The sequence below is a fragment of the Camelus ferus genome, chromosome X (assembly GCF_009834535.1).
Source record: "Camelus ferus isolate YT-003-E chromosome X, BCGSAC_Cfer_1.0, whole genome shotgun sequence".
NCBI classification, from domain to species: domain Eukaryota; kingdom Metazoa; phylum Chordata; class Mammalia; order Artiodactyla; family Camelidae; genus Camelus; species Camelus ferus.
Genome location: NC_045732.1, coordinates 70,236,962 through 70,256,277, shown reverse-complemented (window position 1 = coordinate 70,256,277; position 19,316 = coordinate 70,236,962). Strand labels below are relative to the sequence as shown.

The window sequence follows — 19,316 nt, the reverse complement described above, 5'->3', positions numbered from 1 at the left end:
GTGACCTAAACAACAAATACTTATTTCTCATAGTTCTGGAGACTGGGAAGTCCAAAGTCAAGGCACCAGTAGATTCAATGACTGATGAGGACCCACTTCCTGGTTCGTAGATGGCAATTTTCTCACTGTACCCCCACATGTCTTGCATGACAAAAGAGGTGAGGAGCTCTCTAGAGTCCCTTTTATAAGGGCACTAATCCCATTCATTAGAGCTCCTCTCTCATGACCTAATCACCTCCCAAAAGCCTCACCTTCTAATACTATCACATTAGGGGACTATTTCAACATATGAATTGTGTGAGGCGAAACAAACATTACGTTCATAGCAGACAGTATAGAGAATTCCTACATACCCTATACCCAGTTTATCCTCTTATTAACAACTTAAGTTACTGTGTTACATTTCTTACAATTAAAGAACCAAAATCGAGGAGAGGGGAGGGTATAGCTCAGTAGTAAATTGCTCACTTAATATGCACGAGGCCCTGGATTCAATTCCCCAGCACCTCCATTAAAAGTAAATTTTAAAAACATTTTTTAAAGAACCAAAATTGATACATTATTATCCACTGAAGTCAATACATCATTCAAATGTCCTTAGTTTTTAATTCCTGTCCTCCTTCTTCTCCAGGACTATCTAACTTTTTAATAATCTGCCAAACTATACTCCAAAGTGGTTGTACCATTGTACAAAAGAAAAGTTAGGCCCTGCTGCTGCTCTAGCAGCAAATGATTAGTGATGGGAGACAAAAATTACATATGTAAAACAGTTTAATCCAGTCCCAGCCACTATATTAGGTGCCAAATGAATCAACCAGATATTAAGTGCTATAGGAAGGCAAACTTTCAGGACTTGCAAAAGGTCATTTTTTAAAAAATTCTATTATATCCTTTCTCCATTATTCACAACTTTTCCAATCTAAAAAGGGAACATACCTATATTTGCAGAGGAGAAAAGTAACATCATTTGTTTTGAAAATTTCACAAAACCCTACTAACTAACTGGAGACACCATCAGAGAAATACAAACAAAGAGGCAGGAATTCCTGGCCAAGAGAAACACACAGTCAGCCATTCTGTAAAATTAAGTGTACAATCTATGATCTATTTGGGAGCTTGTGTGGGTGCAGGAATTCCTTCAGGCTATGGCCATTTATGCTAACACAGGAGTTAATTACTAGATTCTATCTCCTAGCTCCCAAAGCCAATGTCCTTGAAACAAGATTTTTATACAACATGACAGACTGGAGCAAATCTGGTAGTTTTATTAGGGAAAAAAAGTTGCTAATCATACCATTAGTTCAACCAAGAGAAGATCTGCACTCTTTCATAGCCCACACATATTCTCCAAAGGGAAAAGTTCTGACAGCAGAATGCTGAAGATATTAAGTAGAGGATTCCTCTCAAAAGCATTTCTGGAAACAAAATTTCCTTCTGGATGCATAGCTCTCCCTCAGGGTATTGTATTCACTTCATATTTGAATTGAATCGCAGCTCTTGTGTTGTGCACACATGTCAGAAGTACACTGTCCAGTAGATCTAAGAAGTGGGAATGTAAATAAATTGCTCTCAGGCAGTTAACTAATGGAGAAGATGCCACAAAGGCAATGGATCTGGCAGAAGGACTGACCAACTGCCTAGGTTCTCCATTTCCTGGTCAGCAGCTTGATCCTAGAAGTATATAGCATACTTTTATCTCTTAGTATTGCCTCAGAGGAATAGAAGACTTTGAAAAAAAAATCTACCTAAGGAAAAAGCTTGGATATTTATCAAAGGCTTGATGAAATAATGTCACTTGGACTACATACAATAAGTGCTACTTCTGCATTCACCAATTACTTTCCAGGTTGACTAGCATATTTTATTAAATTTGGAGTTCTCATTTGTTTGCTCTCTGGGTTACTTTGACTATCATGGTTCCTTGTATCTCCTTACTTGTAGTCTAATGTCAAAGCACTCAGACTCCACTCTGAGCGTGCAGATTCCCCTTCATCTCCCTTTAGGCAGAAATTGGCATAGCCCTATTGAAGTCTCTGATATTGCTAAGAGACTGAGCCCTAAGGAAATGTGAACCCAAATGTAGTATCCAGTCACAACTGCCAGCCTATCCTATACAACTGCATCAGAACCTTTCCACTGACTCCAGATTTCATTTGTAAGAATGTAGTATGTGCAGTTGTATAAGCTACAATTGTACAAATCTGGTTCCTTTTATCTAACATTTTAACATCCTTGCAACAAGCTGCTTTCTACAAGTTCTACCATGTCTATTCAGAGAAGTCAAATAATTATTTGAAGGAGACCCAGTGGAAACCATCATGAGGAGAGGATTTCCCAACTTCTGTTTCTCTGTTTAAACTTAATGGGAATGGCTTGCAAAGTGGGATAATAGAATGTATGAAAAGTAGCCTTTGGGTGTGAACATTCTAGCAAGGCCAACCCGGTTCCACACCTTTACAGAAATTCCTTTTAATTAATCTTACAAGAGACTTGAAAATTTTAGAAAGAATTTTGCTAGTGAGGTATGTATTCCACAGTGCTAATAAAAAATACCAGAGAAATTGAACTAGTCTTATTAAACAAGAAGTAATAGTCTTTAAGCTTCCCTGCAGGGTTGTGAATTGCATCTGATTGTCAATGGAGACTACATGAATTTTAGTGCAATTGCCTTGTCCCAATGGAGAGAATTTTTTTATTATAAATCTCACTTTACAAATCTCCTTATTAATATCTAATGTTTTTCTCCCTCAGGCAATACTATAAAACAAATTTACCAAATCTTTTATAATTCTTGACCTGAAAAACATATTCAGTTTATCTTAAGGTATTACAGACCAGCTTCCTAAAATGCAAATAATTTAATGTACTTTCAATTCCTGAAAGGCTACAAGTTGAATATGGGCTTTGTTTGTGAGTTTCAGTCTTTATTCCTGCTTCCACCACTTTCCAGCTTTCTGTTTCCCTACCTTTACCTTAATGTACTATTCTTGAATGAATAAAATGCTCTTAAAAGAAGGGAATGTGATACAGGTATGAAAATATTTTATTCTTAAAATAGGGTGAGCCTGTATTAAAGACACAAAATAGCCTATTAATATCTCACCAATGAAAAATAATATGGAGCTGTGGATATGTTGTTAGCCCCAAGGCAAAATGATGGGGTCTGTTTTGACAGCTTCCTACTGTGCCTTTTCAGTGCCTTGAAGCACCCCACCTGCTCTGGCCACCCCCAAATTGAGCTAAAAACCAAACAAAACAACCCCCTCAACACACACACCATCTCTTCTTTTTTCTCACTCTCATCTCATCCCACTGGGAGAAGGAATACTGATCACTTTGCCTTTGATTTAAATAAGTTTCAAATCTCATCATACCTATATGTGAACGTAGATTTTATAAGTCACGAGGGGGCTTCAATGGAAAAGTAAACTTCATAAGCAGGCATAGTTTTACCTAAGGGCAGCCTTAATGGCCATTCATCGGAAGGATAATTTGGGGGAGTTTAACTCTACTATGCACAGCTCTACTTCCACAGTGAGTCTTAGCCTTGACCTATGCATAAAATATTTAAAGCCCACCTGAGATATATTTGTTACCTCTCTTCATCTACTGTGCAGAGCATAGCTGCCCAGTGTCAAATATGGTGTTTTGTGTTGTAAGCTGCTCTAGACAAGAACCTATAGTTAGATGATGATGATAATAATAATAATTCCTCCATGCTTTTATACTACACAGTAGATTCCAAAAACATTTGACATCCTAAATTATATTGTATTTTTATGATACTCATTTGAGATAAATAGTATCAGTTTATTTTACAGATAAAAAAATACCAACGCTTAGAGACTGAGGAAGAGCTGTCCTTGGGCAGTTGATTCACAGTTCCAGTGGAAATAGATTGAATTTATCAAAACACAACTAGCAAGAATCCTCAATTGCCCAGAATGTTCTGTTATATTCCACATTTAGGATATAAAGAGTCAAAACCTGCCCAGGACTGAAAGAGTAAAAATCATTCTGGACTGAGAATAAGCAGCCCTGCTATTAATCAGGCTGGGAGGACAGACAAAGCCAGCTGCAAAGTTAACAGAAAACACTTTCTCCCAAGGTCATGCAGCAGTTGTAAAATGCCATAATGATCCCTACCTTTTTTGAGTGACTACTGCTTTCTTATCGGTGATGCCCAGATCTGCTTTGCCCTTTTCATATTACTAAGCTACCTTTGCCTCATGAAAGTATCTACTTCCTCATCAGTCCCCCTTCCCCAGTTGCCTCAGAAACTGCAGTCAATCCAGAACCTATCCTTGCTTTTTCATACTCTCCTTTGAATCTTTTAGTGGGAACCCAAACGTTACAAAAGATGCTTTCTTCTTCCCTTCAGTCAAGAAGAAGAAATCCACAGTTCCTCTTGGGTGTACCTTCCTCAGTGCATTCAGTCAATAAATCTGATTTTGACAAACTATGGGCTTGGTCCTGGTCTTTGACTAGTAGGACTTTTACAGAAATTTTTTTAGAAAGCAAATGACACTAAAATATTTTGTTTAAGAGGATTTTTAAAAACTATCTTCTATTCTTGATATTCTCAATCATTATTCCTAAACAATGATTACTCACATTTGAATAAAGACCCAAAGACTTGCAAGGTGCCTAGACATTGAAGGAGGATTCAGTTTGGTTTAAGGGACCACTTACACTGAATGGAAATTGGAACAGCTCTTACAAACCAATATCAAAAAGCAAACAAACCGAAGAACCCAATTAAAACCTGGGCAGAAGACCTGAATAGACATTTTTCCGAAGAAGACATACAGATGACAAACATGTACATGCTCAACAAGTACATTAGCTCAACATCACTAATCATCAGAGAGATGCAAATCAAAACCACAATGAGATATCACCTCACACCTGGCTATAATCAAAAAGAACACCAATAACAAATGTTGGTGAGGTTGTGGAGAAAAGTGAATGCTCATACACTATTGGTGAGAATATAAATTGGTGCAGCCACTGTGGAAAATGGTATGGAAGTTTCTCAAAATACTAAAATTCTCAAAAAAACAGAACTAGCATATGATCTGGGAATTAGAAGTTTTATTTTATTTTATTTTATGATGGAAGGGGGATCAAATCTCTTTTCTCTATTTCATGTTTGATTTTAAAAATTCCAGCTTTATTGAGGTATGGTTGAAAAATTAAAATTGTACATATTTAAGGTATAAAATGTGATGTTTTGGTATATGTATACATTGTGAAATGATTACCACAATTAAGCTGATTAACATACCCATTACCATACAGTTACCATTTTTTGTGTCTGAATAGTGAGAACACTTGAGATTTACTCTCCTCTCAAACTTCAAGTATATAGTGTAATATTAACTATATTCACCATGCTGTACATTAGGTTTCCAGAACTTATTCACCTTACAGTTGAAAGTTTGTCCCCTTTGACCAGCATTTCCCCATTTTATCCACCAACCAGTATCTCCCTATTTCTTCCACCCTCCAGCTCTTGGTAACCACCATTCTACTCTGTTACTATGAGTTTGGCTTTTTTATATTCCATGTATAAATGATATCACAGTATTTTTCATTCTCTGTCTGACTTATTTCACTTAGCATAGTGTTCTCCATGTTTCCCTATGTTGTCACTAATGGCAAGATTTTCTTTTCTTCAGACTGAACAATATTCCATTGTGCATATAAACCACATATTTTCTATCCATTCTTCTACCGATGGTCACTTAGGTTGTTTCCATACGTTGGTTATGGAAACCAAGCCATACTCTCAATGTGTGCAAATATCTATTTGAGATCTTGATTTCATTTCCTTTGGATATATACCCAGATGGGGGATTGCTAGATCACATGTTAGTTCAATTTTTAATTTTTTGAGGAATCTCTGTACTGTTTTCCATAGTGGCTGCACCAGTTTATATCCCCACCAACAATGTACGGGGTCTCTTTGCTTCACATTCTGGCCAACAATTCTTATCTTTTGCCTTTCTGATAATAGCCATTCTAAAAGGTTTGAGATGATATCTCATTGTGATTTTGATTTGCAGGTCCCTGATGATAGTGAATTTGAATACCTTTTCAAAATACACCCGTTGGCCATTTGTATGTCTTCTTTGCATAAATGTCTGTTCAGGTCCTTTTCCCATTTTTAATCAGGTTACGTGTTTTGTTTTGTTTTGTTTTGTTTTTATATTGAGTTGTAAGAGTTTCTTATATATTTTGGCTATTAACCCCATGTCAGATATATGGTTCACAACTATTTTCTCCCATTCTGTAGGTTACGTTTTCACTTTCTTTTTATCTTATTGAGGTATAATTTGGCATACACCATTATGTTAGTTTAGCTCACATACTTAACATAACTTTTTAATGTGGTGAGAATGCTTAAGATCTAATCTCAGCAACTTTCAAGTATACAATATCATGCTATTAACTACAGTTACTATGCTATATATCAGATCCCCAGAACTTACTCTTCTTATAATTGCTATTACTGCTATCATTTTTTTAAAACAAGCTATTAACTGTTAGAACAGTTATGAATAAGAAAAGTAAAATATTTTAGTTTATCTTCATTTATCCCTTCTCTAACACTCTTCCTTTCATTATGTAGATCCAAATTTCTGCCCTGTATCATTTTTATGTTCTCTTAAGAGCTTCCTTTAACATTTCTACCAGCAACAAATTCCCTCAGTTTTTATTTGTCTGAGTAAGTCTTTATTTCTTCTTCATTTTGAAGGAAAATTTAGATGGATACAGTATTCTGGTTATTTTCTTGCAACATTTTAAATATTTCACTCTCACTTGTATGGTTTCTAAAGAGAAGTCTGATATGTTTCTTTTTCTTTTTCCTCTATAGGTAAGTTTTTTTCTCCTCTTCTTTCAAGATTTTCTTTTTTCATTTTCTACAGTTAGAATGTAATATATTGAGGTGTAGATTATTTTGGAATTCACTCTTCTTGGCATTTTCTGAGCTTCCTGCACCTGTCATCTGGTGTCTGGAAAATTCTCAGTTATTAATACTTCAAATATTTCTGTTGTTTCTTTCTCTTTCCTTTCCTTCTGGTATTTCAGTTAACATGTATATTACTCCTTTGTTAGTTATACCTCAGATGTTCAATATTTTGTTCCTTTTTCATGCTTTATTGTCTGTCATTTCAATTTAGGAGATTTCTATTGACTGTCTTCAAGAAAACTGATTCTTTCTTTGGCCATGTCTAGTCTATTGATGAGTCCATGAGAGGCATTCTTTATTTCTGTTACAGTGTTTTGATTTCTAGCGTTTCCTTTTGATTCTTTCTTAGAGTTTTCATCTCTCTGGTTGTATTACCTATCTGTTGAGGTATGTTCACTTTTTCTATTCAAGCCTTTAACATATTAATCATAGTTATTTTATATTATCATTCTGATAATTCTCTGCCATATCTGAATACAGTTATAATGCTTGCTTTGTCTCTTCACACTGTTTTTTTGTTTGTTTGTTTTTTGCTTTTTAGCATGCCTTGTAATTTTTTTGGTTGAAAGCCATGTGTGATGTATCAGGTAGAAGGAACTGAGATAAAGAGGTCTTTAGCATGAGATTTTATGTTTATGTGGGTAAGAGTTAGGCTGTGTTTACTGTTTTCTATAGATGTAGGTGTTAGAAGCTAAATTTTCCTAATGTACTTGTATATGTCTCCAGGGTTTTCTTTGGGTTTTCCTGGAGACTGCTTCTTAAATAGGGACTGAGATTTGCAGTTCTTTCAGCTAAAAGCCTTGTAATCACGCAGGAGCTTGATTGATGTGGTGGTAAGCATTCTATAATCCTGTGATAAAGTCTCAGTCTTCTAATGATCCTGTGCCTTTGGGCTGTGACCTTTACAAGTGCCTCTCAGCTTTCCTCCACTTCTTCGATTATGAGACAGGAAAGCTTTAGGGGGCTGAAGCTGGATATTTCTCTTTCCTCTGATACCCTAGGTTTGGTAAAACCCAAGTAATTTAGGCTCTGCTAAAAGATTTTCCCTTGAAGGCATTTCTTTGTTAAGAAGAGCAGAATGCTCTGGGCTCATTTCAGGATAGTTGATTTTCCCTTTCCCCTGTCAAAAGCATAAGGGAATTTGTCTCTGATCTTCACCCTGAACTGGTAGGGCTCCTAGAAGCAAAACTCATGAAAGTATGGGGCACTCCTAAGATCAGATCCCACAGAGTTTTGTTTTTGTTTTTTTTAACTCTCAAGCTAGTCCATACTGCACCTGTAGTGACTCATCAATTACAGCTCAAGTGTTTTTATTCATACTGGCTCCCATTCCTAGCCTTTTGCTCCCAAATACACTATGATTCTCAGTATTTGCCTCTCTCCCAAGTTTTGGGGGGCGGGAGTTCACCCTGGGACCTCAATTACCTGACAGATCTACGAAGAGTTGTTGATTTTTATTTTATTCAGTTTTTTTCTTGTTGTAAGGGTGAGAGTGACAACTTGTAAACTTTTTCTAGTATTATTTTTTAATACTAGGTCTTAACCAAATGAAACATTCAAAGGTAGTGATTTCTGTCACCTAAATTTATTATTATTATTTTTAATTTTGCCAGTGTTCACTATTGCCTATAACTTGCCTTCAGTGTTAACTCTTGGAATGAGATACTTCTGAAGTTATTTGACATGTATCCCAAGATCGCCTCATTTGTATCTTGCATTTCAAAACCAGTTTCTTCAGTGTCTCTCTTTCACACTTTCTGCAAAAACCTGCTCTTATCTTCCCTCCCAGAAAACACTTCCTTCTTCCTTTTGTTTAAGCAGTCTTCTCAAGCCTTCTCCAGCTAATTTAGTCAATAATAGTCTCTCCCTTTTTCAAAATCCCATTGTAAGCATGACTGTACCACCCTGTTTTACCTCATTCTGTCTATAATTTTTTCAGCTGTTTAGAGCTTGTCTCCTTGTTTAAATTTTAATGCTTACTAGGAGCAAGCATCTGGTCTTTTAATGCTTTTATTTCTCTTACACCAACTGTCTATCCCAGAGCTAGGCATTTAGGGGAATGACAAAGAATCATTGATAAATGGTTATATACCAATATTTGCTAGGAAGTTGTGATTACTCTGTGGAGCGATTTATAGACATGATACCAACTTGCTCTTTAATTCCAAAAAAGCAAGTCACCTCTATATTTTCAAGAGCTGATAATTAAGACACCTCATATATATTAATAGACGGATGAAGGATCATTTTTCAAATCCTCTCTCCAGTTTCTTTCTGCTGCCTGTGAAGAGCTGTTTTTGGAAACTGCATTAGAAATGAAGAGGGAAAGGCTTGGTCTGGAGGGACAGTATCAGCTTTCTGCCTCATGCCTGGCAAAGGCTGTGGCTGCCCTACACGTGAAGCTTTAAATCAAACTTAATTTGTGGTGCCTAAGCAGCTTCTGGCACTAAAGGGGGGTTATTCCATAGCAGGTTACACATAACTAAAATAATTGAGTGTAGTGCGATTTACTCATAGCAGGGAGAAAATGTAGAGAGTAAAATTCAACATAAACCATGAAGACAGTAAATTCCCATTTCTTTTTCCTTGGTTAGATATATGTTGGGACAGGAAAGAGAGAGAAAACTACAACTTTAGCCAGGAAGAAAAAAAATTAATAGAAAGACTATTAGTAAAATGTGGTTAAGAAAATTATTATACTAAGGAGACTTACTCAAGTTACAAATGCCAGTATTGTCAACTCTCTGATACGTGCATTATTGGAAGGAACAGAAACAGAGTTAATTTTAAAAGTATGTCTATCTGGAATATAATCTGGGTTTAGGATTTCAGTATGAGAGTTTCTCAGATTCTAGGAACTCTCTTCCACCAACCCAACTTTAAGCCCTTCCTTCTCTCATAGGGGCACCAGAAGAGATTAATCCAAGCCAATTTTAAGTATCAATAAATATAAATATAAATATAAATATTTTTGGAGGAGCCAAAATTTAAAGAATTCATCTTTGGATAATGGAGTATTGATGTTTAATAACACTCCTTTGTATTTACATAATTTTTAAATCACTGTAACTCATTTTACCTCCACAACAAAGTTAAGGTAAGTATATAGGTATTTTTCCCAACTTAAAGTTGAGTTATATTAAGATGCCATTGAGTTAATGACTTTGTAAGAATCCAGCCTGAGCTTTTAAGTGGGAGGCTGGTATTTATAACCTAGTTTTCTCTGAGTATAGTTCTCTTTTCCAGCTTTATGCTAAATGCCAGTAAATCAAAAGGTTTTTCTCTGACTTTATAACCCAAGTGTTCAAAAAAGAGATGAGAATTACTTTCAACACCCCAGTGTTCCACAGTGCAAAGTCATGTATTTAACAACCTCACCCCAGAACTTAATGGCAGGACTTTTACCATTTAGACTCACAGTTTGCTCTTTCTTTGGTCAAAAGCAAGAGACAGAAAGAAAAATTCGGCAGGGTACCCACTTCCACCTCACCTAGGAGGCAGCTGGCCATTGGGAGAATATAGCTCTCTAAAGAAACAGAAGGCACACTCCTCAGGAAAGATTCCTGGCAACTCAGCTCCTCCGTGAAGAACGCCTGTTACTGGCCATTCAAGATCCTTTGCAATTTCCCCTGAGAAAGCAAAAAGCAGGACTGTGAGAAAATATCACATGGGGCAGAGTTTCTCCTGTGAATGAGTGGGGAGGGAAGAAGAAAGACAAATTGTAAGCAATGTCTGGAGCAAGCAGGATCATGGTAGGTGGCTAGTGTCCTTGGGGGATTAGGGCAGAGGGATATATGCCTGCATTGGACAAAAGGCAGAACAAAGTAGAGAATGGGCTTCTCTCTGATATTCAGGGATAGAAGGACACTCCTTTAGTTTACTTCTCATAAGGGAACCATTTTCAAGGTCCCTTTCTTTACCCTCTTACCCCCTGTTGTCAAAACTCTGGCCTCTAACACAAACCCTACACTCCTACAGACTTTTTTCCTTTTATACCATGGTGCAAAAATCCAATTTGTTTTCATAAGCTCAACTTAGAATATGAAGTCCAATGTTTCCTCCTGTTTACCACACAAATCATATTGGCTTCATTTATCAAAGCCTAGTGGCCTGTTAATATTTCTTTTTACTGAGTGAAGTCCTCACTTTTTTCCTTTCCCATCTGATCTTCGCATTAAGAGTCACTTTTTGTGTTTTCTTTTTGAAGTTTCCGCACATACACCCATCAGGACTGTCCAGCCCACTGGAGACCTTTGTGAGCTACATAACCATCTTCAGTCTTTGCATGGCTACACGCTCCTCAACTCAAACCAATTCAGCCAAGAATACTTTCCTTTATTCCAGGCTCCTCAAAGAACATCTTGGAGAAAAAGAAGTTGAGTTGGCACTCATCTTTGATTCAGTGGTGGAGGCTGACCTGGCAAATTATACCTGCCATGTGGAAAACCGAAATGGACGAAAACATGCCAGTGTCCTGCTGCGTAAAAAGGGTACTTATTTTTATAACTGTTATTATAATTTATTTAGCTACCAAATATATTGAAGTTAGGTATGTTTCCTGGCCTGATTTTATCATTTAGTATAAACTTCTAGTAAACATTTTGTCATTTTAAGGAAAAAAAAATCTCTCTTGCTGTGGATATTAGCATAAAATGCCTATGATCTTCCATACCACTAGGAAGTGGATAAATGAAATGAAATATCACTATGTGTTAAATCCAATGAGATTAAATATGCCTTGGTTATAAGTGTTACATAAAGTTGATAGGCATTGACATTCAAAATTTCTTTATTTTTCACCATCATCTTATATTGCTTAAATGAAGTACTAGAGGTTTTACTATTGAATTAGAAACAAAGTCATTTTTTATTCCCTGACTAAAATACAAATAAAAATAATGAATAGTATTATATAATGTTTTTACAATTATAATAAATATGAACAATATTTCATGATATGACCTAGTGTTCCTGGCCTTTAGCAGGTGCATATATATTTAAAATAGTTTGGTATTTATATAGATCCCTTTCTAGAGGTGATTCCATATGGGGTGGAAATTGTATATAATGGGCAAAGAAAAGAAACTATACATTTACAAGTAAAAGAGATAAAAGCAGACATAAGAGCAACAATCTCAGCAGCTGGAGCAGCTTCTGAGATTGGATCTTACCCTGCCACAACTGTTGATTACTGCAAAAGGCTGAATAATTTCTGTGTGTGTGCATCTGGCAAAGGTTTTGTAAATGTAACAGAACAAATGTTCTCAATCAGTGTTCTTGTTGTCTAGGCTATAGAGCAATAGAACAGATTCAATCAGTAAGGTCACTAGTTGAACCTCATAGCCAAGATGGAATTTCTATTTTCCAGCCAGCCCTAATACTTAACCTTGACCAGCAGCTCTAAGAGAAGCAAAGAAAGGTCATTATTCTGAGAATAATGCTTTTATCTCTCTAGCACCATTTCTTACTCTGTTGGACTTCTTTCCATCTTAAAATAAAGGAGTATGTAAATATAAAAGAGTGAGGGATTAACAGATATACAGTACTAAGTGTAAAATAGATAAACAAGGACCTATTGTGTAATATAAGGAACTATGTTCAATTTCTTGTAATAATATATAATGGAAAAGAATCTGAAAAGAAAAAATATATATGTACGTATATGTATAACCAAATTGCTTTACTGTACACCTAAAACTAAAATTGTAAATCAACTACACTTCAATAAATTTTTTTATAAAGGAGTCTAACATAGAAAGTGAAATTAGGAGACCCTGGTAAAGGAGATCCTGATTCAGTCACTCATTCAGCTACCTGGTTCAGAAGGACAAACTTTTCTGATTAGACACCCTAAACCTTAGTTTCCTCATCTATAAAATAGGGGTACTAATATCTACCTTGTAGTCACTTTGAGGTACAAATGATAATGATACAGTGTGAAATATACCATGCTTAGTCAGGGTTCGCTTAGTCAGATAACTTCTATGCACTAGGCCACCATTTGTCCACCTACATAAAGGACAGACCTTGATCATCCAAATCCAGATACCTTGTGGCAAGGATCACTTTGTTTCTGTTCATCTCAGTCTTATTTTCGGCTCAGAGATCCTCCAAGCCAGACTCTGCTGCACCTCTTGTATCCTCAGGATCTTGGACAGTGTCTGGCCACTAATAGGCACTTAGAAGAACCCATTCTGGTTAATGAATAAAGTTCTCTTTTATTATTGGGGATCATTATTTTATTATTGATGAGCATTGTGCTAGGTACTAGGGATTAGAGTGCTGAATAAGATAGACATCCCCAAGTCTGTGTGGGGCTTGTAGTTTTCAGGGCAGTGAGGGTGCAAAGAAAGACACACCTTAAAACTTAAGCAGAAAAAAAAATCGCACAAAAGAGATATAGATATTACAATTAAAATCCTGCTATGAGGAAAAATAACGGAGAGGTCTTATCATTCAGTCAGTAGAGACCTAAAAAGCTTTGAGTTTTAAAACAAATCCTTTTCTCTTTAATAAGTAAAGCAACTACTAGCAGCCCTTAAAATTTCTGACAATCTGACACTAGCAACCAAGGTACACTGTAAAACTGCTGCCTACATGGCTTCCACAAGGAAATGCGTCTAAATCATGAATAACTGAAAATATTAATCCTCATCTTCCTGATCTCTAAAGATTAGAGTTCCCGAGGGTTCACGGTGCCTCTTCTCACTCACTTCCTAGATGATTTCATTCCATCTCCATCTCAGTTTTGCTTATAATTCATATGCTGACAACTCCCAAGTTTATATCTCTAGCTTTGACTTCTTGCCTAAACTTCAGAGTTGATTTTTTAAGTGCCTATTCAACAACTATTCTGAAACTCCACTAGTAGACATATCTAGTAGGCGGATCAAGCTTCACTTGTCTCAAACAGGATTCCTGATTTCTGCTCTCTCTAAACCTGATCCTCCAGTTGCCTTCTCCATCTCTATCACCATCCTTCCAGTTGCTCCAGCCAAAATCCTTGGAGTTATCCTTGACTTTTTTTCTCTGCTCACACACTGTATCTAGCCTACCAGAAAATCCCATGGCTCTGCTTTTAAAACATATCTAGACTCTGAGCACTTTCCCCCCTTCACTGTTACCATTCTAGTCTGAGCCACCAGCATCAATTGCCTGGCTCACTGCAATAGCCTCCTAACTGGTCTCCCTGCTTCCCCCTTGTCCCCTTACAGTCTGATCTTATCACAGCATCTGGAATGATCCTTTTAATGTGTAAGCCAGGTCATATCATTCCTTTAATCAGAATCCTTCAATTACAGAACTCTTACTGTTACACTTAGAATGAAATCTCTGATCTTTGCCATGGCCTTCAAGGCATGACACAATCGATTTCATTTCTGATCTCATTTTCTATCACAATCTGCCTCAAACCTTGCACACACTAGCCTCCTTTCTATTTCTCATGCTTACCAAGCATAGTCCTGGCTCTTGGTCTTTGCACTTGTTATTTCCTCTGCCTGGAAAACTCTTCTCCAGCTGTTCCCATGACTCACTTGGGGTTTTCATACAGGTCTCTGCTTAAATATTACCCACTCAATAGACCTTTCTCTGGCCACACTTTATAAAATACTACTACCCAGTCACTTTCTTTTTTACAAAATTTGGTAGGTTTATTGAGGTAAAATTGACAAAATTGTAAGATAGTAAGTGTACAACGTGATGACTTGATATATGTATACGTTGTGAAATGACTCTCTCCCTTGAGTTAAATAGCACATCCATCACCTTACATGTTTACCTTTTATTTTTTTGTGAGTGATAACATTTAAGTTCTACCTTCCTAGCAAATTTCAATTATACAATACAATGTCATACACTATAGTCACCATGTTATAAATTGGATCTTAATAAAAGTTTGTACCCTTTTATCTACCTCTCCCAATTTCCTCCCCCATCCCCTGACAACTATTTTTCTCCTGTTTCTATGACTTCAACTTTTTTTTTTTTTTACAGTTCCACATATAAGCAATACCATGCAGTATAGTATTTATCTTTCTCTGTCTGGCTTATTTCACTTAGTTTAATGGCCTCTGGGTTCATCCATGTTGTAGCAAATGACAGAACTTCCTTCCTTTTTAAGGCTGAATAATATTCTATTGTGTATATATATGCCATATTTTCTGGATCCATTCATCCATTGGTGGACTACCCATCACCTTTCTTTTCCCTCTAACTTGGCTCTGTTTCTGTTTGTTGTATTTACTATTCTCTGATACCATATTTGTTTTCTTCTCCCCCCTGCCCTCACACACTGGAATGTAAACTGCATGAGAACAAGGACTTTTTCTGCCTTATTTACTGCTGTATCCCTAGAACATAGAATATAGTAACTGCTCAAAATCACTTGTTGGGTGAAAATGCTCCTGGACCAGCATAGTAGGGTGGGAGATGGATATCAGGCATTAGTAAAAAAAAAAGGATTTCTTTGAGACCTGGTCTTGACTAGTGTCTATTCTGGGTTGTCAGAATGCACTTATTTTTTAAAAACTTTGACTTTCCAGATTAGGGGATGAAAATCCAAAGACCCCAGCAGCCAGCACATATTGAATTTAAAAAAAAAAAAAGAGGGCTGGATATTAAACATAAGCTAGAGAAGATGTGCCTTCCTTTAAAGGGAAGTCACTACTCTTTTCTAGATTATTGCCATGCCTGCTGGAATGTGAACCTAAGGATATGAGAGCTTCAGTTTTCAAGTGAAGTTGAAAGACTAGATATACGATATTTTGATTTTTAAATATTAGTATAATTTGTGGAAAACATATAGACCAACAAACCTTTTTTTGCCTCATGGTATACCAGTTTGTACTCTGTTTTAGGTAGCAGTTAAATTTTTTCACTGTGCTTTGCAAAAGGATGCAGTTCACCTTCTCTTACTCCATATTCCTCCAGAGCTCTCAAAAATATGGTAGAGCTCCAGAAAAGAGCAAGAAGCTCTATCATCTTGATACAACGTATTAAATCAGAATGAACTCATTTGTCTTGCAAAACTCCAGATATTTCCCTTGGAGTTGAACCTTTTAGGCTTTATCACAACATAGCCTGGCATCAGTAACCATAGTGTTTCCACCCGGAATATGAATATGGCTTGTTTTATGGAACAATAACTTCCTGATGCGCTATAAGTCAGATATTAAAAATGCCCTAAGTGATCATTATGGAGAAGAAACATTTCATGAATCCTTTCACAAACTGAAAAGGCCTTTTATAAAATGAAAACTCGTGTCTAATATATGCAATTAACAGGGTCAGGCTTTCTTAAAGCAAGATGTCCCTTACTTATACATCTTCTACCTGAACCTACTACTACCTCACTCTCCAGTGGACTATTTGCCAATAAGTACAACTATTTTAGTAACAAATCCATTCCTTTTTTTTTTTTTTTTTTGGGGGGGGGAACCAAGGATCTGAACTTACGCTAGGGAAATTCTGAGAATTATTTCTTCTCTGTATATACTCCCTTTCCCACAAACAGAAGCGTATCACTGAATTTTTCTCTCTTTCTCTTCATTACTAGTGCTACTTCCCGACCCTGAACCCCTAACCTGTATAGGAAACCCTCAGGTGGGATTTCCTAACCTGCTTCCCAACTTAAGAGCAAGTTCAAACATTTTCATTCTTCCCGCTCTTCAGTTCCTTGACTTCAGCTGCTATGTGTCCCATTCTATATTGTCTGATCTTAATGTTCCAAGTGAGAAAATAGTTGTGTTCGAACTAAGAAGGTTAAAAGAACTACACATGTACTTTGGGTACCTAGAAAAAGTTACAATCCCATAAATATTTGCTGTTCTGGTTATCGCTGTCCTTGTGAAGTGTGTACAAGACACAATCCAAATAAAATGACTTTCATCTTCTCAGTCAGGAAATGTTCCTAGAAGTATAGATCCTGCAGAGATGGAAAATGGCAGTTGAAAGCAGAAGACAAAAGAAAAGCCAGGTGTCATCTGGGTGATGGCAATTGTGCCCTCTGATTATAGGATACACGTTTCCCTTCTAATGTGACTGCCTGGGCTGTATCAAAGAATACTGGTTGAATCTCAGGGACTAGGTTCACAGTTTTCAACATAGACAGCCATCATTAGGTAATATCTTTCAAAGACATTTTTATAAAATGGACCCCAAAACCACAAAGGTACTTTTCACTCCATGGTTTTCTTCCATAAATTTACTGTTCAAAAAGGTGTCTACTACTTGGGAGCACAAATTGTTCCTGCTGCTGAAGTTTTCCATCTACCTAATAGCAACTCTACTCTGTAAATAACATAGAACTTGTTGGAAAAAATTCCCATTCGGTGACTTTGAAAACAGTTGAAAGCTGTTCTGACCAGAGAGTGAGACACAGAGGGAAGAGAGACAGAGAGACATACAGAGAGAGATTTCAAGAGTTACCATTAAATGAACATTTTACAATAGGAAAAACATGTTGAACCAAGTAACTCAATGACCTAAGATCAAAGAGAAGTCCGTTTTCAGAGTAACCAAAGGGAAAAAAATCATATTGCTCTGTCAACTTAACACTGGCTATTAAGAATGCATAACTGATGTAACAGAAAGTAAGCAAGCAAAGATTGTGATATTGCAGCCCCATGGAGGTCTCATAAGCAAGCCTGCCTTACCACCCACATAGAGGCAGTCAGTGGTTCTTGGAGAGCCACTTTCTGTATCCAGGACAGGAGGCAGGGTTAATGTGTGGTAGGATTATTTTTTACCTGAAATTTTGTAGCTTAATTTTCAAAATGGACACCTCTTACAGCAGGCAGGACAGAGACAGGTTCCAGTTTCCTTCCTATCCCTACTCATTATGTGGCCCCTCATAATGTTCCTTATTAACATAGTTTGACTCTCATAGCAGCTTCACTCCCTTCTTTTTCCACCCTCCTCCCTTCTCCTTCCTCAAAAAGAATGACATTTATTTATGTTTCTTACGCTTCTATTCAGTGATTCTCCTGATTGACCATGCTGTCTCTGGCCACCGCCATCTCTCTCACTCCACCTCCTTTCAAATACCAAATTCTCTATTCCCCCATGAAACCGAAGACTTTTTTTTTTTTTTCACATACTGGACTTCAGGGAGCCCCTCATTCCTCCCTGGTATAGCTACATGATTCTTCAGTACCCTCCCCTGAAGTACCTGAGATCTGCTCAGTCCTAGCATTCAGCCTGGTGAATTGTAGTTTAGCTTTTATCCTTGGAAATGAAATAGCAGAGGAAGCCAAAATTCACTGCAAGTCACCTGTTCTTGAGAAGCATTACCAACAGTTCTATGGAGGAACAGGGAGAAGGATTTTTGTTGTCACCTTCCAGACTGGAACTTATGAAGCTGTCATGTAATAAAGAGAACCTTAAATATGAAGTTCGACTATCTAGGCTCAAGTCCCATCTTGGCCACTTCTTAGATGTGTGCCCTTGGGTAAGTGAATTAAAATACTGAGATTCTTAGATTCTTCATCAGTAAACTTGGACCGACAACTCTTGCCTTAAAGGATCACTTAGAGAATAGACAGTAGACTGGTTGAAAATTTTTATCTATAATATATATTACTTGTAGTATATATTATATATGTTTATCTTTTTTCTTAATCTTGTTCTGTTGAGCCTAACTTATCTTAAGCAATAAATCTATACAGAGACAAGGGACGGTTTCAGGGAAAAGTTTATGATTTTCCTATCAAGAGACCTTCAAGAAAGGCAGTCTGTCATGGTCATCAGTTTGACTTTGGCAGTGCCCCAGAATTGATGCATCCAGGGAGGCTGATTGATGCTAACCAAAGTCATAAGCAACTGATGTACAAACTAAAATGTCACTCCCTTTTTCAGTTTGTAGTTACACAGTAAGCTGAATTAGTAATAAAAGAGTCACTTGGTAATTATGGAATTAGATTAAGGAGAGGTTTGCTAATCTTTAAGGCAGTTTTATCTATATTATGTTGAGACCAGTCAATGTTTCTGTCCCAGAGTGGAAAATATGTCTCTGATCTGGTGTCTTTCAGATTCAGCATTTCTCCTCTGGACATTGCTGAATTCATATTCTAATTTCTTCTCTGACTTCCCCTTTCTCTAAATTCCATGATAGTATCCTCTCTTTTGATGATACATCCTAGATTAGTTACTACCACTAATTAAGCTAAGTCACAGGTAAGTCACTATTCCCTGAGCCCAGAATATATTATGTCTTCTTCCATTATGTGTTGATTTAATTGTTCCAACCCTCAGAATTCTAGGGATGCCCCAGTGGAGCAGCCTAAGACTGCTATCAGGTAGTCTGGTGTTGGCTGAATAGGCCAAGTAATTAGCCTGGGTT

General features: G+C 36.9%; 1 protein-coding gene across 1 annotated transcript in view; it reads left to right on the top strand.

The window, feature by feature from the left end:
• The window catches only part of IL1RAPL2 (interleukin 1 receptor accessory protein like 2), an 809,106-nt gene that overhangs the window by 758,807 nt on the left and 30,983 nt on the right, over positions 1 to 19,316 (top strand). The window contains exon 7 of the mRNA XM_032475705.1: positions 11,321 to 11,466. Coding sequence (XP_032331596.1) covers positions 11,321 to 11,466 — 146 coding nt within the window. The remainder of the gene's footprint in view (positions 1 to 11,320; positions 11,467 to 19,316) is intronic.